A 27,040-nucleotide genomic window follows, 5' to 3' on the forward strand; every position below is an offset into this window, starting at 1 on the left:
CTCTAAACCTGGGACCGTCATCATCAGAGCAAGCCCAGGAATGGCTCCAACCAGATATTTATTAGCTGGTTATCTGAGAGTCTTGCCCTGTATCCTTTACAATGCCATTGCAAAGATCAAACAAGGTACAAGTCAAAGCACCAAGAGGCAAGGCTCACATCTGTGCCTGGTGCCTGAGGAAGTATGGAACCTCCACGTGGGTGCTGGGAAACCAAACCTGGGTCCTTTGCAGCAACAACAATTTCTCCTAACCCCTGAGCTGCCTCTCCAGCCCATCGCGCCTCTTCTTTGCTTTTCGTTCTCCATCTGTATATCATTCCTTTGTAAATAATATTAAATGTCTCACGACATAGCCCAGGCTAGTCTTGGAGTGGTGGCTCTCCTCTGCCTTACTCTCCCAGTACTGGAGTTACAAGAGTGAGTCACCTGCTTGCCTGGCACAGAACAGGTAGGCCTAGGTTGACGTTCTGGATGTCCTTACAGAAACCTGTGACCTCGGGCAAATCACTGCACCTTTCTGTGAGCCACCGGGTTATTGTGGGAACTAAACGAAATAATCCAATCTTAAATCCTGTTTAAAACGAGAAGGTAGCTGACTTTACAAATAAAATCGCATTGCCACAAGTGTGCTGATGAAGCTCAGCTGGGAGAGGGCTGGCTCGCTCATTTAGGTCCAGTGCTGAGGAGGCAGAGACAGGGGCAGAAGAGGGCATCGGATCTTACTACAGATGGTTGTGAACCACCATGTGGTTGCTGGGAATTGAACGTAGGACCTCTGGAAGCTCTTAACCACTGAGCCATCTCTCCAGCCCAAATCCTGTCTTTTTTTTAAAACAACAGGTTTGAGGTCATCCTTGGCTATCATAGCAAGTTTGGGGCCAGCCTGGGACACATGCAACCTTGTCCAATAAAACAAAAAAGTCTCTCTGAATTCTTAAGATATATTATTTAAGTGTTCTTATTTATCTATGACTTGGAGTCACGTATACAACTGGGTAGTCTCTAATCCCACAGACTCATTTCACAGCCCCCACCCCTAAACTACCTTCTTAGGGAAAGACAGGAAAGAAGTAGACGGATGACGGAAAAGACATATTTTACAGTGATTAAGAAACCAAGCTGTTTTGCATCCCTAGCTCTGACTGTCTGCAGGGCCAGAGGTGAGAGAGAATAAGGACCTGCAGGCCTGGCTTCGCGTCCTGTGCACGAGGCTGCACTGCCAGCTTTGGCTACCCGGTTGTCTAGAGTAAAACAAACACAGGACAAACATTCTTGGCTTCCTATTGGTGCTGAGACTGAACTTGCAAGCCTCTGCTCCCCCTGGGCACAGTTGTCCTTGTCCATGAACCCACAGCCTCTGCCCTGTTTTTGTTTATAAGACTTTTTTTTTCTTCCATCCAAGAACTGAAATGGGTACGTGCATACATGTGCGTGTGCGTGCATGCGTGAGAGAGAGAGAGAGAGAGAGAGAGAGAGAGAGAGAGAGAGAGAGAGAGAGAGAGAGAGAGAAGAGGGACAAATTGCTATGAGAATACCAGGTGAAAGGTTATAAACAATCTTCTCCAGGAGGCAGCCAATTCAGAACACGCCTTGGCTATAGGCCCAGGAAGCAGCTGCCACTGCCAGAGTTAAACAGATTTTTGGCCTAACGCAGAACAAACAAGTGGTCTCTGCTGAGCGCCGCAAATTAAGAAATGATAGCCGTGCAGGGGACAGGACACAGAACTGTCCACAGGGTTTCCCTTAATTAAAGAATTCAATACTCCATAGACACCCCGAGCAACTATCAGCATTGCCTCCTGGGAGACATCCCAAGGTAACACCCTCTCACCCCTTAGCAGCCTCCCCTCCTTCATCTGACCTCAAGACTTAAAAACAAGAACTTTTTTACATTTAAAATTTTTATTAAGCCGGGCGTGGTGGCGCACGCCTTTAATCCCAGCACTTGGGAGGCAGAGGCAGGCGGNTTTCTGAGTTCGAGGCCAGCCTGGTCTACAGAGTGAGTTCCAGGACAGCCAGGGCTACACAGAGAAACCCTGTCTCGAAAAACCAAAAAAAAAATAATAATAATAAAATAAAAAAAAATAAATAAAATAAAATTTTTATTTTGGGTGTCTCTGGAGTGACTACTGGGGAGGGGCAGGAGGGGGGGGGGAGGTCAGAGTTGGTTTTTTTGCTACTGTGTGGGTTCTGCTATTGAACTCAGGTTGGCAGGCCCGGCACCATCTCTCTGGTTCTCCTGAAGTCTTATGTAGCTGGGACTGAAGAGATGGCTTGGTGGTTGATAGTGTCAGAGGAAACGAGTTCGAGTCCCAGAACCAAAACGGCAGCTCACAACACTTAACTCCACTTCTAAGGAAGGCATCGGACACACGTGGGCAGCAAGCACACACGTGGGCAGCAAGCACACACGTGGTTAAAAAAAAAAAAGAAAGAAAGAAAAAAACACCCATAGACATACAAAAATTTTAAATCTTATGTTGCTACATACCACGCTATTTAACAATATCGATATATGCACTTTCGGTATATTTTGATATTTCATACCATCAAGCTAAGGGTTTCGCAGATGCCTGCTACAGGCACTGAGAAACTGAAGTTAGTGAGCGACCTACCTCCCTTACAGTATTAATAAATACTGTTTATCATTGGAAAACACCTAAAGCCTAGTTCGTTAACTTTCTGGAACAAACACACCCTAAGGATCAAGGTGTTCCTAGGCCTTGGTGTTGTGTATATGTTTTTGAACCATGTGATGTTCATCTTTGTGCTTGCTTAAGATTAAGGTTGAGTTGTAACTTGTTAGCCTTAGGGTGTCAACCCAGTTAAGGCGCGCGGGGGTGGGGGCTGGGGGTGTTGTTTATGAACAGCGGTGAACAGGCATGCAAACGCTTTTTACTTCTCCATCTTAATCTCAGGGCTATCATCTTTATTTTCCCGCGCAAGGAAGAAGGAGATAGATAGTCTCCTAATAATTCTGCCCAAATATGGAAGGAGTTTAGGACTCAATGACAAGGCTCCGGTGCAGGGTGGGGGTGGGAGTGGGTGGGGGGGTGGGGAATAGAGTAGGGGGCGGAGGGGGAGGGGGTTGCAGGTAATCCTTCTTCTACACACAAGCATTTCTTTGCACACTTAAAGAGTTATTTCTCTAGTCAGCTCCTGAGGTATCTCTCAGCAAGGTTTGCCAGATAACCAAGTGAAACCAACACAGCTCCAGCGCTGGTGAAATTGAAACAGGCTTAGGGATATGCATTTCATTTAGTCATTTTGGAGAGAGGACAAGGGAGGGGGGTGGAGAATGACAGGAACTCGGAAACAAAGTAAGGAGTGATGTTCTTTTTCTTCCTTTTTCTTATTTTTTTGGTTTGTACCCACCCTCTTGTTTCCTGGAGAAACAAGGACGGGGGAGCCATCAGTGTGAAAGTACACATCTCACAAAGCTGCAGTGAGGAACAAGGGAACATATACAAAATGTTCCCCAACTTCACAGGTACACTGAAGAGATGAGGGGATAAGCAACAGGATGTGGACACTCCCTTATTGCTTCCGCTCCAGAGAACAGAATAGAATGTAATGGGCGAGGAACTGCAGCACATAGGGGCATGAAATGAGGGGAACCCACCAGAGCATTCACCAAAAAGGACTGAAAGCCAGACTTAAAATATGACAAGTTCTCGTCTGGAGAGACTGCAGCCTTTTATTCTTCAATAGAAGTGCAATAGGAGCATATCGGGTGGGCTCTTTCTCACTAACACAACTGCACTCTCGCCCTCCGCTCCATCCTGGAGTATCCTCGGGGCGATGGGATTGTTTTTCACAGACTTGCGAACTTGTGAGCCAGGAATAAATGGTCACCTCGAAATGAATTGCGCTGGCTCAGGCGAGTCATGAAATCCTCTCCTAAGCACATTTTTCTTTCACCTAAAAAAAGAAGGAAAAAAAAAAACCCAACAACAAAGCACAAACCCAAACAACCCAGCTCCCAAGAGGAGTCCCCTGGATGAGGTTCAGGGTCGCGGGGTCCCAGCCTCCCGGGGGTGGGGGGGCACCCGCTGCCCCGGGCCCCGCCCCTCCTGCTGGCAAGGCTGCGCACCCGAACAACAACCATTTTCCCCGCTAGGAGCACACCGTGTCCACGCGCCCCTGCGGCCTCGCTGATTGGTTGGAGGCCTGGTAAACAAGGGCCAAGTAGCCAATGGGAGAACTGTGCACGAGGGCTGCACGAGCCTCCAGGCCAGCACTCGCGTGGAGCGGCAAGCCGGGCGGCTATATAAGCCGTTTCCGGCAGCGGCTTGACACTCTCCTCCTCTGGTCTCGGGATTTCCAGAGTTCCTCCAGTGGCGGAAGACAGCTGTTATTTTTCTCCTGAAAGCTCTTGGCACAGCCAGCAGGTTGAAACTTTCAGGCACCTTTTGGAGAAGTTGTTAGGGTTTGTTTGAGGCTTTCTTTACATTTTCCTTTGGGTTTTCAAGCCCTGACTTTACGGAGGAGAGTGAGCTCTTCGTTTGCTGTGAAGGGCTCTTAAAGATTATTTTCCTCTCCGGCTTCCGTTTTTCTTGAACCCGCTCGGCTCAATCATGGTGATGTTCAAGAAGATCAAGTCTTTTGAGGTGGTCTTCAACGACCCCGAGAAGGTGTACGGCAGCGGGGAGAAGGTGGCCGGCCGGGTGATAGTGGAAGTGTGTGAAGTTACCCGAGTCAAAGCCGTCAGGATCCTGGCTTGCGGCGTGGCCAAGGTCCTGTGGATGCAAGGGTCTCAGCAGTGCAAACAGACTTTGGACTACCTGCGCTATGAAGACACACTTCTCCTAGAAGAGCAGCCTACAGGTACTGCGCTCTCTGCAGGGCGGATGGTGACTTGGGAGGACTGTGGGTCGGGGAGGGCACCACTAAATGTTCCGTTTGAATGGTTTGAACTGTTGGTCCCTATATTTTTTTACTTTGTAATTTGCAAGTTTTTCCACTACCCTTCTCCAACCCCCTAGAGTGATTCGAACACTTTCCGAGGTACTATTTCCTGAAAGTGTTGCCCTAGCTACTACTTAAAGATTAATGTTTTCACTTCTGTCCAAGAAAGTGCTCTGGGATCTTTTCTTCCGTAGTGTAAGAGATGGAAGTCAGGCTAGTCTGCTGCCCAGGCACTCCTCACAGACGCTTTGAAAATGTAACAAGAAGCCTAATGGCCCCTTGCCTTTGTTTCCCAGCAGGTGAGAATGAGATGGTGATCATGAGGCCTGGAAACAAATACGAGTACAAGTTCGGCTTCGAGCTTCCTCACGGGTAGGCATCCACCAAGTGTGCACCTTGCACTCTTATTTCTAAGTCTTAACCTTCCGTTGATCTCTTATAGTTCTTAGCCTTAATTTTGGTTCATTGTTTTGTCACAGGCCCCTGGGAACATCTTTTAAAGGAAAATATGGCTGCGTAGACTACTGGGTGAAGGCTTTTCTCGATCGCCCCAGCCAGCCAACTCAAGAGGCAAAGAAAAACTTCGAAGTGATGGATCTAGTGGATGTCAATACCCCTGACTTAATGGTGAGGGGTTTGTTTTGGTTTTGTTTTGTTTTTAAAAAGGTTTTATTCTTCTTGGTCAGGGATAATAAATTAGATGCATGGGGCGCTGAAATATCTCAAAACATTATTTCCTTTTACACAGGCACCAGTGTCTGCCAAAAAGGAGAAGAAAGTTTCCTGCATGTTCATCCCTGATGGGCGTGTGTCAGTCTCTGCTCGAATTGACAGAAAGGGATTCTGTGAAGGTAAAAACATAACTGCTTCAAATGCTAGACAGGATAGCCAGAACTGGGGGTGGGGTGGGGGGGGTAGGGGGGTTCGGAGAGGGTCACGGGGTAGAGGCAGAGGAAGTGCTGTTAACTTGCATGGATATTCATACTTCCTCTTTTCTCTTTAACTCTAGGTGATGACATCTCCATCCATGCTGACTTTGAGAACACTTGCTCCCGAATCGTGGTCCCCAAAGCCGCTATTGTGGCCCGACACACTTACCTTGCCAATGGCCAGACCAAAGTGTTCACTCAGAAGCTGTCCTCGGTCAGAGGCAATCACATTATCTCAGGGACGTGCGCATCGTGGCGTGGCAAGAGCCTCAGAGTGCAGAAGATCAGACCATCCATCCTGGGCTGCAACATCCTCAAAGTCGAATACTCCTTGCTGGTGAGTGGGTGAGAAGGGAGACAATTACTTGGTTTACAAATTCAGCGCTTTCTAGTACTCAACCCATCTAACAAACTGCCACCCTCCTTTCTAGATCTACGTCAGTGTCCCTGGCTCCAAGAAAGTCATCCTGGATCTACCCCTAGTGATTGGCAGCAGGTCGGGTCTGAGCAGCCGGACATCCAGCATGGCCAGCCGGACGAGCTCTGAGATGAGCTGGATAGACCTAAACATCCCAGATACCCCAGAAGGTAAGCTGCAGCCGGATAGGTTCTCGTGATTTTGACCTGCTTGGGCTTGTGGAGTTGGGGTGGCCTGGCATTTATTTCTTAGCCGGACTTCTGACCCCGTTTTCTCTCTTCAGCTCCTCCTTGCTATATGGACATCATTCCTGAAGATCACAGACTAGAGAGCCCCACCACCCCTCTGCTGGACGATGTGGACGACTCTCAAGACAGCCCTATCTTTATGTACGCCCCTGAGTTCCAGTTCATGCCCCCACCCACTTACACTGAGGTGAGAACTGCTATTCTCACAGGGTCAACATTTTGTCCTCATCCTTTTGAAGGAAGGGTTAATGTGGGTTTTTTACTTAACTAAAAAAACTGAAAATTTCCTCTCTCTTCCCCTTTCAGGTGGATCCGTGCGTCCTTAACAACAACAACGTGCAGTGAGCCTGCAGGAAATGAAGCGTCTGTATTAGCGCATTTCTTTCTGCCTCTCTGCTTGAACTCTCCAGTGTTTCAGAGACTCAGTCTCTACAGTGGGGAACGGGTACACCCCAGCCGCTGACTCCTCAAGATGGGTGGCAATCAGTAGGCGGGTCTCCGGCTTCAAGTGGTGCAGACCAGTGCCCGCACTGTGGTATTAGGAGTGTTTGCTGGGTGGACGTCAGAACACTCAGGAAAATTGAGACCTGACCACTTTCTCGGATGTTGGAAATGAAGAACTTGTTTGTGTTGACTGAGTCAGGGTACTGCTGACCTTCTGGCGTGGTCTTTCCAAGGTTTTTGTTTGAAAGGGAATTTTAAATTGTTTAAAATATCAGTAGACCATCATCTGTGCCATGGGGGACAGAGCCAATTTCAAGTCATGGCCAAAATTTTGTAAGAGGAGTGTTTTTGTTTTTTAAAGTCAGTGTTCCTTTTTTATATCTTTACAAAGAAAAAAGACCTTCCACGGCTGGTGAGCACGCAGCCTGTGAAATTTGGGGCAGCTGCTCCAAGTTGACTTCACCCTGGGAGCAGTAGTAGCTGTGCCCATTGACGGCCATAAAAGCCACTTTACAGCCAGTTGCACTGTGTTCTCTTGTAAGCATAATCAGATGGGAGAATCTGTTATTTCCCTGTAATCCCTTGGAATTGATTCTAAGGCGATGTTCTTAGCACTTTAGCTTGTCAGTTTTGTTTTAGTCTCCATCATAGATGTAAGCTCCACCAGTCTGTCTCTTAAGGGTTAAGCCCAGTGACTTGGAGGGTGGGGGGTAGGGTCTCTATCCCTGAACTCTGTAGACCCAGGCTGGCCTGAGAGATCCACCTGCCTCTGCCTCCTGAGTGCTGCGATCAAAGGCCCAGCTTGGTTATTGCTTTTGAGGCTTTCTCCCAACGCACAGACTTCTGTAAGCTCACTGAGCCTTAGCACTTTGTCCTGTGTCAGCTCCACCCTGAGCACTCCACCTGAGAACTGTGCAGCCAGAATGTTTGCGAGCTGATGGAGGTTTCGTTTTTTGTTGTTTTTGTATTTTGTGTATCTTTTTGTATGATTAAAAACTATATTTTCTACTTATCCAAATATATTTTCACCCCAAAGTGGGGTTATCCTTTGTAAAAAAATTAAATAAAGTTTTTTAAATGCCAAAATAAATGTTCTTTTCTTGTCTGAGATACTGGAGAAGTTACTAGAAAGTGTTTTTCCCTGCTTCCCAATACTGAAAGCCGGTGGGGAGAGAAGTCTCTTGACCCTGAGTGACATAACGGCTGGTTTGTCAGAAAACTCCTTCAGGATCAGGCTTGCTCCTGGGGCTAAGGATAGCCTTGAACCTCTGGTGCAGACATCACAAGCACGCAGTGTCATGCTCAGGTTTTCATAGTTTGTGTGTGTGAATGCAGGTGGGAATGTGGTGCTTAGAACCTACCTTGCAAAAGTCAGTTCCACTTTGTGGGACCCTGAGGCCCAGTTCTCTGCCCTGTTTATGAATTCTTTAAAAATAACTCGGGATTTGGAAGGGACACGGTGAGATTCTTTTTTGTTTTTGTTAAATCCAAATGAGCAGCTTTTGTTTACACAAACGCAGGGAGGATGTGGGGAGAAGGGACTGGGAGATTAATGTGAGGGAAATTAAATGGGTGTTTGCTCAGATGGGAGGCAGGAAGCGGTCCTGGTGTGCTCTGGATCTGATGTTCCCGAAAGCTCAGCAGACAGTCCAGAGTGAGAATGGGTCCTGACTGGCAGAGGCCTTAGCCCACCCTACCCCAAAACAGGATGACTGGTGGCAATGGAGTTTTTGGTTTTGTTTTGCTTGAGACAAATTCGGGCTAGCCTTAACCTGGAAGCAATCCTGTCTCAGCCTCCCGAGCACTGGGATTAGAAGACCACGGTCTCGTTCATCACTTGGTTTTTATTGAGAATTCCCCCAATATAAACTTGGTTCATAAGCTGCAAAGAGGAACTATTTCAGACTTAGTTTTAGTTATAGGGATTAGATGTTTTAGAAGCAGCTACAGTTTTCTATCTTTATAGTTTATTGTGTTTTTTGAGACAGGGTTTCCTCTGTAGTCCTGGTCTGTAGATCAGGCTAATCCCAAACTCAGAGATCCACTTTCTTCTGTCCCCCGAATGCTAGGATTCGAGTTTACCACCACAGCCTGACTCTTTACAGTTCTCAACGTATAATTAGAATTCAGTGTCTACCCTTATTCCTTGGGACCTGTTTTGGAATTTTCTATTTCTTACAAGGGTATTGATGACTGATAAACCATTTCACTGCTAACTGAAGTTATTTTATTCAGGAAAAAGCTACACACGTGAGAAACAGAGATGGCAGAATACATCACACCATTCTTCCTGGGTTTTGGTTCATCTAAATGTTTTTCGTCAAAATGGGTTTTCCATAGCTTTCGACACACCAGTACCCTTTCTGAAGCACTGTATTAGAAACCAAGGGGAGGCTCGCTGTGGTAACACACACCTAAAACCCAGCATTTGAGAGACAAAAGCAGGAGGATTGTCAAGAGTTCAAGACAGCCTTGGCCACAGGTACCGCCAGGTCTTCTAGGGCTACAAAGCAAGCACTTATATCCCCCCAAACAAACCACAAAACCACACAACACACAAAAAAGCATGTGAACACAGAACTGAACAGAAATTGAAATTGAAAAAAAAAGAAATCCTTTCCTGTGCTAGTAATTGATCTTTACCCTCCGTTCGCTATATCGCACCTGTCACTTTCCTGCCTCAGTGGCGCACGCCTTTAATCCCAGCACTCGGGAGGCAGAGGCAGGCGGATTTCTAAGGTCGAGGCCAGCCTGGTCTACAGAGTGAGTTCCAGGACAGCCAGGGCTACACAGAGAAACCCTGTCTTGAAAAACCCAAAAATAAAATAAAAAATAAAAGATAAATAAAAAGAACAATCATTTGTGTCTGTATACCACAGTGCCCGGGGAGGTCAAAGGACATCTGTGGAACTGGTTCCCCCTTCCACCTTTACATGATCCCAATGACCCATCAAACACAGGTCACCAAACTCACAGCCATTGCCTTTATCCAAGCCAGGTGACATTTTTCCTTCTTTGTCTTTTGATACTGGGTTTCATTTAGTCTAGGCTGTGTCTTCAGGGTGACCTTGAATTTCTGACCCTCTGGCCCCACCTTCCTAGCACTGGATTCATAGGCATGCATGTGTTTCCACGCTCACTTTATACACTGCTGGAGGCTGAAATCGGGCTCCGTCTACACTGGGCAAACACTTTGCCAACTGATCTGCATCTTAGATTCGTGAGCTCCTTTTATCTGTTTACAGTGTGCTGGTACCTACCTCTCCCTATTGCTGTGAAAACTCTCACCTGAAGTCCTCCCCCATTTCTCACCTGTTCAAACATTTAGTAGCCCCTCCCCTTTAATTCTGTGATCAGGAAACTAGGTCAAAGTTGACGGAAAAGTTTTTTATGCAGCTGGGTTTCCAGGGACTTGAGGGTTGGAGCAGGGACAAGAATGAGAAAGAGGGCCAGGCTAAGGGATGGAGAGACCAGGAAGGTCTGCGTATTTGTGTACACAGACTTGTTATGAGAACTGAGTGGCCAGGAAAGGACAGATAACAACACCCAAGGCCACTCAAGAGATTTGATCCTGCAAGAGGCAGAACATATGCCCCCTCTCCTGGTATCCCAGCCCCACCCCACCCCCACCACATCTAGCACTATTTACAAGATTTTATTTTCTTTCCAAGACTGGTCTCTCTCTGGCACCCAAGCTGGCCTGGACCTCACTCTGCACGGGGGCCATCCTGCTGCCCCAAGCTCTGAGGACTGGGTTTATAAGTGTCGCTCATAACACCTGGACTAAGGCGTTTTCTGTGACAATGGACATTCTGTGTGAACCTTGTGCTGTGGAGTCATCAAACTGTGACTGAAAAATGGCATTTTTAGTTCTGTTTAATTAATCTAGACTTATACAGCACTGTGTCACGAGTCATCCCCATATCGTGCCTCGCAGCTAACTCTGAGGAAGGAAGTTGCCGGATCTGCTCCCCAAGAGGAAACCCATCCCTCCTGAGGGCACAGCAGGCTGCCCTCCACTTCCTTTTGCCTTCTCTACACAATTTCTGTCTCATCCTGGGACATTTCCTGCCTGAAGGCTCATTTTGTGCCACTTCCCCGTTGCTGGGCAGCTCTTTCCCCATTTAACACTGGGTCTCATTTTCCCGTGCTCTTCTCAAATGGCTTTCAATTTTTAAAGAACAACAACCCCCACATACCACCGCCGTTAGTAGAGATCTAGTTCTGAGTATTATTTATTCATTAGGTCCAGTCTAGTACGGGAAGAGCTGAGAAAAGTCAAAAAGAAATAGTGAGAAGTGGCGGGGGGNGGGGGGGGGGNCACCCTAAAGAAAATAAAGTTAAGAGAAGGGCCTGGTGGCCTGTCACCCCATCATATGGGAGACTGAAGCAAATGGGTCAAGAGTTCAAGCCAGCTTGGGGTACACAGAAAGCTTTTGTTATTAAGACTAGAGGTGGAAGCCGGTAGCAGTGGCACACGCCTTTAATCCCAGTACTCCAGAGGCAGAGGCAGGAGAATTTCTGTGAGTTAGAGGCTGGCCTGGTCTACACAGTGAGTTCTAGGACAGCCAGAGATACACAGAAAAACTCTGTCTTGAAACAAAAAACCAAACCAAAACAAAAAGATCAGAGCCACAGCTCCATTGGAAGAGTGTCTAAAATGCATAAAGCCAAAGCCTGAATTTGAACCTTAGCAGCATATTTAAAAAAAAAAAAAAAAAAAAAAGCCTGGTGGTAAACACCAGCAATCCCTAAATTTGGGAGGCAGAGGCAGGAAGATCACAGAAGTTCAAACGTTCAAGCCATATATATCTATGTAGTGAGTCTGAGGCCAGCCTGGGATACATGAGACCCTGCCTCAAAAAAGCAGACAGTAGATCAGGAAATGCAGGCCATCCTCAGGGGCGCAGTAGCGACTTTGAGGCCAAGGTGGGCTCCAAAAACAACAGCTACAGGTAGTTACTTAAAAACAAACACGCGAACAAAAAGCCAAGGGGCTTCTCTAAACATAAAGAAAATGAAAGGATCCAACTAGAGTTGGGACATTGAGAGAGAAAATTGTGGAGAGAAGAGAAAACTAAGCATATGGCCAGCAGGAACTAACTACACATGAAGACCTTTGACTCTCTGACACTCTCTCTCTCTCTCTCTCTCTCTCTCTCTCTCTGTCTCATGTGTGTGTGTGTGTGTGTGTGCTCTCACTTTGGGTGTTGTTGCTCTGACTTTGTGCACATTTTGTTTGTTTGTTTTTGAGATAGGATGTCTCAGAGTTGGAAGTTCCCTAATGGGGCTACATTGGCTGGCCAGGCATCCCCAGCGGCCCCCTTGTCTGCGCTTTTCCACCACTGGGATTATAAGCATTAGCTACTATGTTCTGCATTTTAAATAGGTTTGGGCTCCTACTCAGACCTTTGTTCTTGTGTGGCAAACATGTTACTGAGTGAGCCAGCTCCCAGCCTACCTTTGACTAATTTTTTTGAGCAGTCCACAGAGTCCTGCTAGAGTATTTTTTCCTTGAATCACCTCTAAGTGAGAACACAGAAGGGAGATAAAGCATACATCTAACTGACTCTCCTGTCCTAAGCGCTCTGACAGGAAGAAGACCTCCTATCCACAGTACTTCGGAGGTTGAAACAACCTTCCAGAGACAGCCACAGATTCAGGGTTGCAGGCCTTGGCTCACTAGGTGATGGCTCTAGAGCCTGGAAAAGTTCCGTGATTAGCCTTCCCGTAGAGTTCTGCCTTGGTTTCTCTATTTTGCTGTGATAAGCACCATGACCAAAAGCAACTCAGGGAGAAAAGGGTTTTATTCGGCTTACATGTCCAGATCACAGTCCATCAGTGAGGGAAGGCAAGGGCAGGAACCTGGAGGCAGGAGCTGATGCAGAAGCCATGGAGGGGTGCTGCTTATTGGCTTGCTCCCCATAGCTTGTTCAGCCTGCTTTCTTATATGGCTCAGGAACACCTGCCCAGAAATGGCTCCACCTACCTCTGGCTGGGCCCTCCTACATCAATCATTAATCAAAATGCCCCACAGACCAGTCTGATGGAGGCATCTCCTCAACTAAGGCTCTCTCTTCCCAGATGACTTTAGTTGGGGTTAACAAAGCACTCACCAGCAGCACAGGTACTTAGGAGAGCTAGTTATTGAGAATGCAGGCCCTGAAACCAAACTAAATTCTACACCTCCTGTGACACCTGCCAGCATGTGATACTGGCTTGCTTATTTAAACTCTCCACACCGTAGGCCGTTCATTCAATACTGCTTTGATGTAAAGTTTTATGTAGTTTACTTTGTGTGCACGGCTATGTTTGCAGGTATGTCTGTCTGTGCTCTATGTGCCTTCCTGATACCTTTGGGAGCTAGAGGGGAGCACACGCATTGCACACACACACACACACACACACACACACACACACACTCAAACAGGAAGTTTAGTAAAACATGTGTATGCACAGAGAACGAAGTCGGTCAGGTGTCTTCCTCTGACAATTTCCATCTTATTTTCGAGACAAGGTCTTTCACTGAAAGTTGGGAACTCTCAGACTGGCTAGCAAGCCTCGGGGCCCTCCTGTTAGCCTTCCTGCAGTGGAACTGCAGTCAGACACCAGCCCACCTGGCTTTTTATATGGGTGCTTCAGTTTAAATAGCAAGCACTTTACCAACCCCCCTGGTTTACTTGTTATTTGTTTCTTTATCTTTGAGTCAGAATGTCACTGTGTAAACCAGGCTGGCCTCACACTTATCTCAATCCTCCTTTGCCTCAGGTTCCTGAGCACTGGGATCACAGGTGTAAACTACATTTCCAGGTTGTGTGTGTGTGTGTGTGTGTTATTTAGGAGAAAGAGTCTCTAGATAACCCATACCGACCTCATACTTATAATCTTCTTGCCTCTCAAATGTTGGGATTGTAGACAGACATGAACTGCCACTTGTAGTTGTGATTGTTCATTTGTAAAATGAAAGCAAGGGATAGAACTGCCCCCATAGGTGTTATGAAGATTAGAAATGCATAGTGGGGAGTGGGTAAAGATATTTGCCACCAAACCTCTCCCCACTACTCACATGGAAGGAGAGAACCAATTCCCCAAAACTTACCCTCTGACTATAGGCATGCCATAGTGCCTATGCACACATGCGGCACATGCATACATATACATACACATGCATGTGTGCATGCACACACACACAACACACTGATGTAGGGGCTGGAGAAATGACTCAGTGGCTAAGAATACTTGCTGCTTTTCAGAGGACTGGATTTAGTTCCCAGCACACTTATCAGGCAGCTAGTAAACCCCAGCTCCAAGGGATCTGAAGCCCTTTTCTGGTCTCCCTGAGCATCCATAGACATGTGGTATTCACTCACAGAGATACAGACCCATAAACTAAAAGAAAAAAAAAAAGGAACAAATCTTTTTTGTTTGTTTGGTTTTCTTTGTTGTTTTTTGTTTTTCAAGACAGGGTTTTTCTGTGTAGCCCTGGCTGTCCTGGAACTCACTTTGTAGACCAGACTGGCCTCAAACTCAGACGCCTGCCCCTGCCTCCCACGTGCTGGGATTAAAGGCATGCACCACCACGACTGGCTCTTTTTTGGTTTTTGAGTTTTTGTTTTTGTTTGTTCATGGTTTGAAGGCATTTATTGTAGAAAGGCAGAAAGAGAGAGAGAGAAGAGAGATGAGAGATGAGAGAAAAGAAGAAGTGGAGGGCAGCCATGGCCACGTGGAGAGAAGGGAGAAGGGAAGGGAAGAAGGAGAGAGAGGGGTAAGAGACAAGGAGAGAGCAAGGGCTTAAGAGCAGAACAAATCTTTTTAAAAAGATGAAGTGTAGTAAGGGAAGGGTGCATGTGGGTGCTGCTAGCACAGGGCGTGCTTGTTATTCAAAGGAGGAGCAGCTGAACAGGCGGAGCCCCGCTCTGTCCAGAAGAGAGCCTACTTCCACAAATTGTTCTTTGACCTCTGCAAGTGGATTGCAATGGGATCTTCTAAATTCTTCAGTTTACACAATTATGGGAAAGCTTTCTACCATTTAGTGTGGCAAATCAAGGGCCAGAGAACATAGACATACAACATAATAAATGAGTCTCTTATTTATCTTTCCTTCCTCCCTTCCTTTCTTTCCTTCCTTCCTTGCGTCTTTCTTTTTTACATTCCTTTGAATTTTTTATGTGCATAAGTGTTTGCCTGCATGTATGTACGTATGTGCACTACTTGCATGACTGGTGACTGCAGGGGTCAAAAAGGGCCTGGAACTGGAGTTCCAGATGGTTATGAGCCACCTCATGAGTGCTGAGACCAGAACCTGGTCCTCTGTAAGACGCATAGGTGCTCTTCCCGTGAGCCCTCACTCCAGTCCTAAGATATTTTGCTCTTTTCCCAGAGAGGGCCTAGCTGGGTAGAACAAGGGTCAGAGTCATGAGCCTATCCTCCGGGCCCAGGTCAGTTGACCTGGATTGTTCTTGTCCTGCCCTGACCGTTCCCCGGGCTTGATCCTTCTCTAGTCTTTCTTTAGCCTGTTACATAAAGAGGAAAGAATGAACGAACTCAGTGCACTGCGGTGTTTCTGTGTTCCCGCTGCTTGGTCATCTCCAGGCAACAGCGTGATGGAAGGAGAGAGACAGAGCCATGGGGACAGCATTGTGAATCTCATGTGACCTGCATCTCAGGATGTCAAGTGAGGTCCATTCTCTCTTTTTGCGTGATGGAACTGCTGAGCGGACATCTTCGAGTCCACCAAGCGGTCAGTAAGCAGGTTCGTGGAAACGTCCGGCTAGGTGCTTGTCAAGGGTATTTTTAACCTCCTGGACAGATGGAGAGAGGAAGAGTTCCAGGTGCAGGGAGAGGACCGCAAGTGAAGGTGCGCCCTTTAAATGGCTCTACATTAGGACGAAAACTCCTCCCGCCGAGATCCTCCTCCTGCCGCCCAGACTCACAGTTAGTGCTTGGCATCCCGCTCTTTCTCTCTGCACGCATGGTCTTTCATACTTGCCTCACCTTCCAGAGCAGAAGCTTAGCTTCTTGTTCCACACTCAGTTTTCCCTTCCAAACCTCCATAGACCAGTGGGCGTGTCCTTTTCTCCTCATGGAGAAAGAGGTGGTCCTGCAGGCAGGCAGTGGCACCTGAGCTCTCTATGCTGCCTCCTTGACCGGCCTGTAGGAGGGCTCCAAACTCTTCTGAGACCTCATGGACCCTACTGTCCCTACTCCTGAGAACAGAATCTAAGACAGAGAAACCCAGGTTTGGGCTTTATACACCTTGGGAACACAGAAGAGATGTTTGCTTGTGGAGGTCAGAGATTGAAAATGGTGGCATGTGGACACGGCCACCTAGATATCTAGGTCACTGGAGAGATGGAGGGGGGTGGAGAGCAGTCAATTAACAGAGAGCTTAGGAGAGCCTGTTGACTATGGGAGGAGGGTCCTGGATACAGGCATGGAAATGGGCGGGGAAGAGAAAAATTATGGGAATTCTCAAATGGGCTTCATTTTATCTTCTTTTAACTACCCCCCACCCCCTTTTTTTTTCCCCTTTGGTGTGTATGTGTGTGCTGAGACAGGGTTCCTACTGTGTAGCCCTGGCTGTCCTGGAACTCACTCTATAGACCAGGCTGGCCTTGAACTCAGAGACACAGCCTCTGCTTCCCAAGTGCTGTGATTACAGGCATGTGCCACCACTACCCTGCATCTTGGCCTTCTTTTTAAACCACACACCAAAGACTTCGCCCTCCTCTCCCTTTGTCTCTTTCTGTGTCTCAGAGCCTCTTCTGATACTTTATATCCTGTTTTGTGGTAAAGGCAGGAGTCCTCCTCAGCACAGGAACCCCGAGGGCTGGGAAGACAGAACTTTGGCTTGCCATAGAGCCCCAGCTTAACTGTGCTATGGTTCGCGGTTCTCTTCTTGTATGCTGACTTTAGCTGAAGTTGACAAAACAGGGCACAACAGAGGAAATGCTAAGCCCGAGGCAGAGCACAAACCAAAGACGCTTGCAGATGTTTAGAAGTCTGTACTATTTCTTCCTCAAAGTTTGAATTGGCTGTGAACATTTAGAAGCGATATTACTACATTTTAGGGGCCTGGTGTGGCACTGCATTCCTGAAATCCCAGCAGTTGGAAGCCTGAGGCAAGAGGGTTAACAGTTACCAGGACACAATTGATACTATAACAGGTTGCTCCCAGACACTGTTGGAAGAAAGAGAGAGAGAGAGAGAGAGAGAGAGAGAGAGAGAGAGAGAAGCAAGAAAGGAAAGAGGAGAGAGAGAGAGAGAAGGAAGAAGAAGGAGGAGGAGGAGGAGGAAGGGAGGCAGAGAGGGAGGAAGGAAAAAAGGTGAGACAATTTAGAAGTGAGAGCACTTGCCACCTGAGTCTGGTGCCCTGAATTCAATCCCTGGAACCCAGGAAAAGATGGGAGGAGTCAACAGAGTGCACAGTTGTCCCCTGAGCTCCACGTGCACACCATAGCACAAATGTGCTTGCATTTACACCACACCCCAAAATCCAAGGGGGGGGGACTTCCACCTTAGGGAAGCTGAGGCAGGAGGATCAGGAGTTCAAAGCTATTCTCAGCTGCATAGCAAGTTCCAGGTCACCCTGGGTTACATAAGACCTTGTCTGCACATACATACACACACACACACATACAATACATACACACATACAAGAGGAAAATTATGTGACGCACCCTAAGGACTTCAAGGATAAGTCTAAAGATCTCTTGTGTACAGCCGCCTCTCCTGGCCAGGTCCGCAAACATCCCCTGAGAGGTTTGAGAAGCCACCGACCGACACCCTGGACAGGTGAGAGTGGTGGCTTGGGCTGGAAAACAAGACTCAAAACAGGATCCAGGCCAAGTAAGGGAGAGGTGAGGGGCCGAGAGCAGCCAGATCCAAGTATGGTAAGGCAGGAAAAAGTTATCTGGGTGCCAGGAGAGAGGCCTGGGGGAAGGAGCTTTGCGAAGGGCTGCTTCTCTCTCTCAGAGAGGGAGTGGCTCTCCCACAGAACGCCCATCTTTGCTTACTTCCTTTCACCACAGTGGCCTGGCAAAAGCATTCTCTGGAGGAGGGAGCTTCCTCTCAAAATGGTTGCCTCCGAGGCCACAGCAGGGCAAAGGAAAGAAGAAGGAGAAGGCTTCTTTCCTGACTAAGGGACCGTGGGAGGCATCTCCATGATAAAAGAAACATCCGATTTAGACAGCCTTTTCCTGGTTTTGTTTGTTTGGTTTGTGTGTGTGTGTGTGTGTGTGTGTGTGTGTGTGTGTGTGTGTGTGTGTGTTTTGAGACAGGGTCTCTTACAGCTCAGGCTGACCTCAAACTCACTATGTAGCCTAAGAGAGCTTAAGCTCCTAGCTGTCCCTTGCCCTGCCTCATCCTCACAGGCTTTCGTTGCTGGCTGTGCTAGCACAAACATGTAATCCTAACCCCAGCACTCAGGAGCCAGAAGGCTCTCAAATTTGAGATCAAATTCCTGTCTCAAAGAAATTGTAAAGAAGATTTGGAGGTGGCTCAGTCAGCAAGGTGTTTGCTGGAGAGATTGCTCAGTCAACAAGGTGCTTTCTGGGAAGGTGACTCAGTCAATAAGGTGCTTGCTGGGGTGATGGCTCAGTCAATAAGGTGCTTGCTGGAGATGTGGCTCAGTCAGCAAGGTGCTTGCTGGGGAGGTGGCTCAATCAACAAGGTGCTTTCTGGGAAGGTGGCTCAGTCAACAAGGTGCTTGCTGGAGAGGTGTCTCAGTCAACAAGGTGCTTGCTGGGGAGGTGTCTCAGTCAGTAAGGTGCTTGCTGGGGAGGTGTCTCAGTCAGCAAGGTGCTTGCTGGGGAGGTGTCTCAATCAACAAGGTGCTTGCTGGGAAGGTGGCTCAGTCAGCAAGGTGCTTGCTGTGTGCAAGTTTGAGGACCTATGTAGTCCCTGCAATCCCAGGACTGGGGACATAGACATAGGCAGGTTGCTGAGGTCAATGTCCAGCCATCCTAGCCTACTTCAAATGCATACAAGGTGGACCATACATGAGGAATAGCACTTTAGGCTGCTTTCTGCCCTTCATATTTATAGACATGCATGAGCACACATATGCACACGGACAAACGGAAAAATTCACATCAAGATAGGAATAAAGCAAGTGTGGTGGTACACACCCATAATTATAGCACTTTAATTTGGTTTTGTTTTGGGTTTTTTTGGGGGGGCGGGGGGGGGTTGGTGGTTGTTTTTGTTGGTTGGTTGGTTGGTTGGTTTTTCCAACAAAGGCTCTCACTATGTAGCTCTAGTGGTCCTGGAATCTACTCTGTAGACCAGACTGCCCTCTAACTCACTCAGAGATCCACCTGCCTCTGTCTCCTAAGTACTGGGATTAAAGGCCCGAGCCACTGTGCCTGACAATCCGAGCACTTTGGAAGCTGAGGCAGACAGATTATTACATGCCTGAGATTAGCCTGCACTCCACAATGAATTCCCTGTCTTAAATAAAATACAAACAAAAGCAAACTGGAAGTAGTGGTGTGAGCCTGGAATCGCAGCACTTGGGAGATGGAGGCAGAAGGATTAGGAGTTTGAGTGTTTGAGTGATCAAGTTTAAGGCCAGCCTGGGCTCCCCAAGACCCTGTCGGGAATGAACAAAGCCAAACACAAACATGGGTTTAATCCTCCTGGCAGGCACTGATACTGCAGGGTGGTGGGGACAAGGTGATTTTGGATGTTTCCCCCTCTTTACCATAAATCCAGAGAGGGAGAACCATAGGGCTGTGTCCACTCTGTGGGGGAAAGTCTGAGCTGTAGGAAGCACAGCTGATAGTCCTGGGACATGAGGCGGTTTGAAGAGAAAATAGCCCAGACTCTATGACCATGGAAAACCTTCACCCTTCTGGTCTGGGGTGAGGTCAGTGCGTGCCTGCTAACTCCCACTGGGGTAGCTATAGCCAGGCAGCACACAGAAGAGACACATTACATCCTAAGGATTAGGCGAACCATTCCTGCTGATAATACTAGAAACTAGAATTCTGCGTCGGGATTTCAAATTTCTATGTTTGTGATTTCCTTGGGGGGAATGTGAGTCTCAGTAGGGGAAAAGTCAGTGGAGAAAAGGTCACACTAGCCCGGGCCAGATTACTTAACAGGACGATTCCTGTCTAGCTCATTTATCCCCTCACCTCTGGCCAGACGTGTTTAAGGACGGGTAGGAAGGACCTGTATCTGCAGCCGCTTCTTTGGTCTGAAATCTCTGTGGTGTCCTTGATGTGACTCCCGACTCGCAGGTCGTAACCTTGAACTCTCGGTTATAAGGCTTTTCTGCTTTCTTACTAGTTGTGGGAGTTGCTGGTCCCCAGCTACCCTGCCTGCAAAGGTTCTTGGAAACAACTGGCCATGTGCCTGAGGTATCTTTAGCTTGCCTGGCCGAAAATAAGGTGAGAAGATCAAGGAGATCGAATGACAGCTTGGCGAAAGGGGCATGTCCCGCCATTTGTAGGACAAAGGTTGGAGTGACCACTGGGGATCAGTTTTGCTGTCTCAAAGACAAAATGTCATACAAATCAAGTCAGATGTGAACTCCGCCCTGCCTGGACTCCTGCTTTTACTGGCAGGTGACCTTGTTGGACCAAGCAAATGTCTGGAGTCCCGGTACCGTTTTTACCTTTACAAGTGAGTCTACACCAACCCTACTGTGGAGTAGGGGGTCTCGGGAGACAACTCGTGTATCAGATTCATATATCAGATATGAAGAAACTGAGCATGGGGTCGTGACACAACGTTCCAAGGGTACGAGACTATGGAGTAAAGACACCAAAGCCCTGGGGTGATGTTTTGCCTATCTGAGATGACAATTGTTCCCCTTGACTTAGCTTCTTCATTTCTCTTTCTTTTTTCTTTTTCTTTCTTTCTTTCTTTTTTTTTTTTTTTTTTTTGGTTTTTCGAGACAGGGTTTCTCTGTATAGCCCTGGCTGTCCTGGAACTCACTCTGTAGACCAGGGTGGCCTCGAACTCAGAAATCTGCCTGCCTCTGCCTCCCGAGTGCTGGGATTAAAGGCATGCGCCACTACGCCCAGCTTCTTTTTCTCTTATTTCCTTTGAGACAGTGTCTCCTGTGCCCCAGCTTGGCCTCAAATTTTCCATAGAACCAAGGGTTAGAGGCATACGCTTTTATGCTCAGTTCTGTGGTGTTGGGGATAAAGTCTAGGACTTTGTGTATGCTGGGCAAGTGCTCTGACTACTGAGCTACACCCCCAGTTCACACCCTGCTTTATTCTCTACCAGCCCACACCCTTCTTTACTTTCAAAGTTCAAACAACCATAAAAGTAAGTTGCAGAGACCAACTACCTTTCCCTTACCAAACCACGGTGTCTAATTGCTCCGTCCACCTGCCTTCTGGCCTTCAGTTTTCTTTGTTCTCTACTCTCAACCTAAACTTGCTGCATCCAGATCTCTATTTGGTCCTCTCTTAAACCACACGAGTCCTCGTGCCTGTTCACCGACTCCCCATTTCACGGGTCCTGCCCAAGGAGGTGAGGCCTGGGAGGGTAGGTGTGGAACATGGGTCAGGTTTTCCTGCTGTAAAATCTAGTCTGCAGCCCAGGCACTAGAGCAATTTAGACAATTAAGAACTGTTCCTAATGGGTATGATGTACCTGGGTGGCAAACACTGACTAGGTCTGATGTAAATTAGTAGGCAAGGCCTCAACTGCTGTGCTGCCTGTCTCTCCAGGAAGAGCGGCTTTGACCCTGTCTGCTGGACCCAGGCTCCAGCCTCTGCCTGTTTGTGAGTGCTTGTGGGAAGTTGGGGAAAGGTCAGTGGACATAGTTTAGCTCATGCCTGGAACCGATTAGGAATCTGGGGGAGCTGTTGTGTCTCGTGTCACTGGCTTTGTCCAACAAGGTCACCTGCCAGGGAAGGCAGGAGTCCAGGCAGGGCAGAGTCCAAGAATGACCTGATGTTTATGACACTTCGTCTTTGAGGCAGTATGACTGATCCCAAGTGGTCATTCCAACCTTTGTCCTCCTTTCTCCTGCGCCAGGGGAAAGAGGACGTGAAGAGACGGAACTGTGGAAAGATGGGTGAGGGTTAGTGTCCTGCCCTTCTTTACCACCTTTAGTTCGGGATCTTTGGTCCCACCAAGAAGTTCCCAGGGATGTGAGGTGGCTCAGTCGGTGCCTGCCTCCAAGCCTTGAATGTGAGCCCCCAGACCCGTATGGCAGCAGGAGAGTACTGACTCCAGCAAGCTGTCCTCTGGGTTCCCCACACACGCCATTTTGTACACCCTTGGCCAAATAAATGAAATGTTAAAAAAAAAAAAAGTTTCCAGAGGAGCATCAGGTGGGCTAGCCTGTGGCAGTGTCTCTCAGCATAGACCTGGACTTAAGTAATGAGGGTTAGGATGGTGTCTTCCCTCCACTGTGTGTGCGCGGGACAACGTAGGAAAAGACAACAGGTAAACAAAACAGAACCAAACCGTTCAGGATCTTTGTTTTCGGCTGTTCCCTCCCTAGCTACAGTCGCTGGCAGTGGAACTGTGGGAAACCCCAGGGACAAGTCTCCTGGCCCCGCCCTCCCCTCACCTCGGAGAGCTAGAAAAGGAACACATCAATCACCACAAATTGCTCAATATCTCTGGAATGTTCGCTTCTATTCCTGTTCCCAGCTCCGCTTTCTTGGCTGGGCTTCTATCCCAGCACTTGCTACCACATTTAAACGAGGCCTTGAAGGCGCTTTTCCTCCACGGAGTCTAAGCCCCTCTTTGCCCTGTACAATGGGGTCAGAAATACCTGACCTTGGATTTCGGTTCTCTAACCCACGATGCTGTAGGAAATTCGGTCGGCCTGTCTAAAAGTGATTGGGGAGCTTATTGGACGCTTCTCGCACAGTCCATCTTTAGACCATGAAATGCTCAGTGGGGCCTCCCGTGGTAGCACCGCAGATGTCTGTGCAGTTCTCCTTACTGTTTCTATACTGGACACGCAACTTACTCGTGGCTGTGGCATGTCAAGTGCATGCAACCAATCAGCTCGAGGAAGGCTTCCTTAGAAGCCAATCAGAGGCCAGGGAAGTGACCTCACCCAAGGGAGCGCTGTGTGGGCGAGGAAGCCTCTCTTAGAGCTGTGAGTGTCCCTAAATCACTCCCTTCCTCCCCACCCTCCTTACTTCCTGGAAGATAACACCGCCTACCCCCTCCCCAAAGTGGAGTGAGAAAGGCTAACTTAATTCCACAAAGGAAAGAACAACAAAAAAGAAGAAGCTGCAAGCCACACCCCGCTGTCTGTAGAGAACAGTATATTTAGGGAGATCCTAAATATGCCTTTCAAAGTGGGCTCTCCAGGTCCTGGAAGACCGTAAGCTGAAAGCAGTGAGTCACTCCTCTCCCGGCCCCTGGCTTTCTGGACTCCCTGCCCAAAAATAGCTGCAATCACTCTTTGTAAATAAGGACACCGTCAAGGTCAAGTGTGAGAAAGGAGAGGGCTGGCGTCCTGGTGAATGTGCCCGACTATGCAGGCTCATGTCCCTATGCTGCTGGAGGCCAAAGGCTAGGGTAGTCTGTGGGCGAGCCTATACTTTCCCCAGCGCTGCTTTCAGACAGCATTGCAGATGAGTTCCTGAATGTCCTCCACGGGAGAGCTAAGAAGTAAAGGTCAAAGGTCAAGGCGGTGACACACACACACACACACACCTGTGTCACACTGGACAAGCAGAGGTTTGACACTGGTGGCACAGACCTGGGACCACAGCTTGGGAGGCTGAGTCAGTTTCAAGCCTGTTTGAGCTACAGGGTTAAGTTCAAGGCCAACTTAGGCAACTTAGCAAAAGCTCTGTCTAAAAATTCTAAAGTAAATATATAAAAAGAGCTGGGGACATGGCTCAGTGATAGAACACCCGTTTAGCATTTGCATGGCTGTAAATTCAGTCCTCTGAAAGGGGGTATGGCAGGGTGTAAGAATGGCTTGACTGGACACCCCCTTCAGCCTTTCCTCCGACCCTTTCCCAGTACACATCACTCTGTTAGACAGATACAAACATTTTATTTAAAAGTACAAAACAGGCCTTACTCCTCTTGACTGTTCCCACCCCAAGTCTCCCTTAAACTGTCAACAGCTGTGCATCACAGCCCCCAGGGATCACACAGGCCACCTGGATTCTGACCAATTTTTCCTCAACAGGAGTAAACGCTAGTAAGTCTGCTGTGGTGGTGAAGCCCTGTAATCCCAAGACTTGGGAAGTGGAAGGGGGGTCCAAAGTTCAAGGCCAGCCTCAGCTACATACTGAGTTCCAGGCCAGCTTGAGCTACATGAGATCTTCTCCCAAAAAAACAATAACAAAGCTGGGCAGTGGTGGCACACGCCTTTAATCCCAGCACTTGGGAGGCAGAGGCAGGCAAATTACTGAGTTTGAGGCCAGCCTGGTCTACAGAGTGAGTTCCAGGACAGCCAGGGCTGGCTGTACAGAGAGACCTCTCTGGAAAAAACAAACCAAGCCAACCAACCAAAACAAAAGAAAACAAAACAAAAAAGTCAATAAGAAAAATAGGAAAACCCCTAAGTAAATAGGGATATTTAGTTCCTGTATCTCAAATCAAGAATGATATATGGGCCCAGGTTTTCAGTCTGTGCCCAGGTTTTCAGTCTATGCCCAGGTTTTCAGTCTATGCCCAGGTTTTTCAGTATATGGCCTCATCCATATTGTCATCGCTGTCCCCTCCAAAGTCCTCTCCATTGTCAAAATATGACATGATGTAATCAGTTTCCTGAAATGTAAAAAGCAGCAGAGATCGGGGATGATATCAGAGTCTTCTCTTTGTTTCCAGGCTCTTTCTTCTCACACACACCTTTCGAGGTCTGGGACACCTCTACCTGCTGTTATACATTCTTTCCTTTTCATGCGTATAGGTGCTTTGACTGCATGTATGTGTATACTGCTTTCGTGCTGGAACCCTCAGAGGCCAGACAATGGCATCAGATGCCCGGGGAACTGGAGTCACCAGTGGTTGTGAGCCACCATGTGGATGCTGGGAGTGGAGCTCAAGTCCTATGGAAGAGCAGCATGCGCTCTTAACCAAGAGTCCTCACTCCTGCTCCATGTTATACAAGTTAAATTATTTGCTTGCCTGTATATGTATGTTATATATGTGTGTCCAAGTGTGCCTGGGGTACATGTGGAAGTCAGGGGACAACTTGCAGGGATCAGTTCTTTCCTTCCACTATGTGGGTTCTGGGGACTGAGCTCAGATCATCAGGCTTGGTAGCAAGCCCCTTTGCCCTCTGAGCCATATCACCCGCCATGTTATGTGATTTGAGGATAGGTCAGGGATAGATGAACTGGAGAAAGGCTTTTGGTGGCACTGCAACTCCCTGAGAACGTCTCCCGTGTAAGAGTTGAGAGCCCAGGGTTAGTGAGATGGCTCAGTACAAAAGGCCTCTGTTGTTAAGCCAGAGGACCTGTGGTCAATATAACCAGACCCCACATGGGAAAAGGAGAAAGCCAACTCTCGCAAGTTGTCTTCTGACCTCCACCCATTTGCCATGACAGGTGCAAGCACACACATGTGCACATGCATGTGTGCATGTGCACACACACACACACACACACGTAATAAAAGATGGCTTGGATGTTAAAGGCCTTTGTTGCTCTTTCGGAGGAGTTCAGATCCCAGCACCTAAACTGAGCAGCTCACACCTGCTGGTAACGCCCAGTTTCAGGGGTTCGGAGACCTTCTTCAGGCCTCCTCAGGCACCAGAACATGCTTGGTATGCAATCACACAGAGTCTGGTATGCTAAGTCTGGAGGCATGCTCATATGTAATTCCTACAGCAGGAAATAGAAGCAGGGGGTTTCTGGGGAGTTCCTGGCCAGCCTGGCTTGCATAACAGAGACCCAGTCTCAAAACCAAAACCAAAAATAAAACAACAACAACAACAAATTTTGAAAAGAAAAACAAAAAAAAAGCTGTGAGCCCACAACTTGTAAGGGAGAAAGGAGGGGCGGGATAGGGAGGAGCAGAGCCCCCTTCACCTCCTCATGCTCCTCTTCATCGTACTCCTCTTCCTCCCCCTCTTCCTTCTCCTCCTCTTCTTCTTTCTCTTCATCCTCCTCTGAAGTCACTTCCTCCTCCTTCTTCTCTAGCGTCTCATGTGAGGATGAATAGGAAGAGAAACTCACACTCACAGACCGTGGGGAGAGCTGAGGCTCTAAGGGACTGGGAGGCCAGCTGTCTATCGCACTTCCTCCTCACCTCTAGTTTCTGTATCGTCTCCTCCTTATCGTCTGTGCTCTTAGGGGGCCTCTTGGGAAGGATAATGGTGGTCCCTGTTTGGAGGATCAAAAAGTGAGGCCTTAGCACATCTACTAGCTTTCTTTTGGGGTTTTAAATTTGGTGTGTGTGTGTGTGTGTACGTGTGTGTGTGTGACACACACGCGGAAGTTAGAATGAGTTCTTCCTTCCAACATGTGGGTCCTGGGGATTGGTGGCTGGCATCTCTATCAGCTGAGCCATCTCTCCCTCCATCCTAGCTGAGCCTACTCCACCCTCTTGCAGCAAACACGGCACTCTGCTGCCCTCGTGTGGTCTCCGGCAGCAAATGTGGCGGTCTGCTGCCCTCGTGTGGTCCCTGTGGCACCGGCTGACAAGCCCTCATCCTCCTGCAGATTCACTCACGCTCCTTCTGTACTTTCCGCACTCGAATTTTGAGCTCGCTGGGGAGTCGCCGCCAATCTGGGAAGAGTGGGAGTGAAAATCAGCAGGACCCTGGCCGGCTGGGGGCTTCCGGGAGTGATGGCTGGCGCTAAGGGGGAGGGGAGTGTTTAAAAGGAAGGACGGAAGGGGTTGGTTTGAAGATTTTTCAGAATAAAATTGTAGGCTAGATGCTTCTGGAGAGGTGGGCACTGTTGTTAAAAATAGGGTTTCCACGTAGAACCCGAGAGTGTTGCAGAGCACATCTAAGACTCTAGTTTTTAGATGTACAGGAAAGGAAGGTGACAGTTTGAGGTACCTAAAGAATCTGAAAGGAGGGCATTCGGAGAGGAGGGGCCAGTCACTTACCAGGGTTCCAATCGATGGCGTTGTCAATAGGCCCAGACATCTGATACTTGTCTGAGTAACGTTCCACATCTGCGGGGGGGTGG

General features: G+C 48.1%; 2 protein-coding genes across 6 annotated transcripts in view; one reads left to right on the forward strand and one right to left on the reverse strand.

Annotated features, from left to right (window-relative positions):
* The first annotated feature begins 4,289 nt into the window (after positions 1-4,289).
* On the forward strand, positions 4,290-7,494 carry Txnip (thioredoxin interacting protein). Of its 2 annotated transcripts, none has more exons than XM_021158592.2 (8): positions 4,290-4,827; positions 5,205-5,280; positions 5,388-5,535; positions 5,657-5,759; positions 5,918-6,174; positions 6,269-6,425; positions 6,539-6,690; positions 6,810-7,494. In XM_021158592.2, the coding sequence occupies exons 1-8, from the start codon at positions 4,578-4,580 to the stop codon at positions 6,846-6,848; spliced, it is 1,182 nt and encodes a 393-aa protein (XP_021014251.1). In that variant the 5' UTR covers positions 4,290-4,577; the 3' UTR covers positions 6,849-7,494. The 2 variants fall into 2 exon arrangements, with proteins under 2 accessions (XP_021014251.1, XP_021014252.1); XM_021158593.2 differs by having other exon boundaries at positions 5,208-5,280.
* A 16,432-nt stretch (positions 7,495-23,926) lies between these two features.
* Positions 23,927-27,040, reverse strand: part of Polr3gl (RNA polymerase III subunit G like) — an 18,619-nt gene continuing 15,505 nt past the window's right edge. For 3 of the 4 annotated variants that reach the window (XM_029475421.1, XM_021158545.2, XM_021158546.2), the window contains exons 4-8: positions 26,958-27,026; positions 26,574-26,630; positions 26,151-26,224; positions 25,931-26,044; positions 24,385-24,665 (exon numbers count right to left, since the gene is read on the reverse strand). In XM_029475421.1, the coding sequence (XP_029331281.1) occupies positions 24,579-24,665; positions 25,931-26,044; positions 26,151-26,224; positions 26,574-26,630; positions 26,958-27,026 (401 nt within the window). In that variant the 3' untranslated portion in view covers positions 24,385-24,578. Of the gene's footprint in view, positions 24,666-25,930; positions 26,045-26,150; positions 26,225-26,573; positions 26,631-26,957; positions 27,027-27,040 lie in introns of all 4 variants that reach the window. The other variant, XM_021158547.2, reaches the window with a different exon arrangement.

This window comes from Mus caroli, chromosome 3 (assembly GCF_900094665.2).
Source record: "Mus caroli chromosome 3, CAROLI_EIJ_v1.1, whole genome shotgun sequence".
NCBI classification, from domain to species: Eukaryota; Metazoa; Chordata; class Mammalia; order Rodentia; family Muridae; genus Mus; species Mus caroli.

Bases quoted from the DNA above. Each gene is read 5' to 3' on its own strand.
- Txnip (XM_021158592.2), top strand. From the start codon at position 4,578: ATGGTGATGTTCAAGAAGATCAAGTCTTTTGAGGTGGTCTTCAACGAC. The intron at 5,281-5,387 runs GTAGGCATCCAC...GTTTTGTCACAG, and splicing joins GGCTTCGAGCTTCCTCACGG to GCCCCTGGGAACATCTTTTA. The intron at 5,760-5,917 runs GTAAAAACATAA...CTTTAACTCTAG, and splicing joins CAGAAAGGGATTCTGTGAAG to GTGATGACATCTCCATCCAT.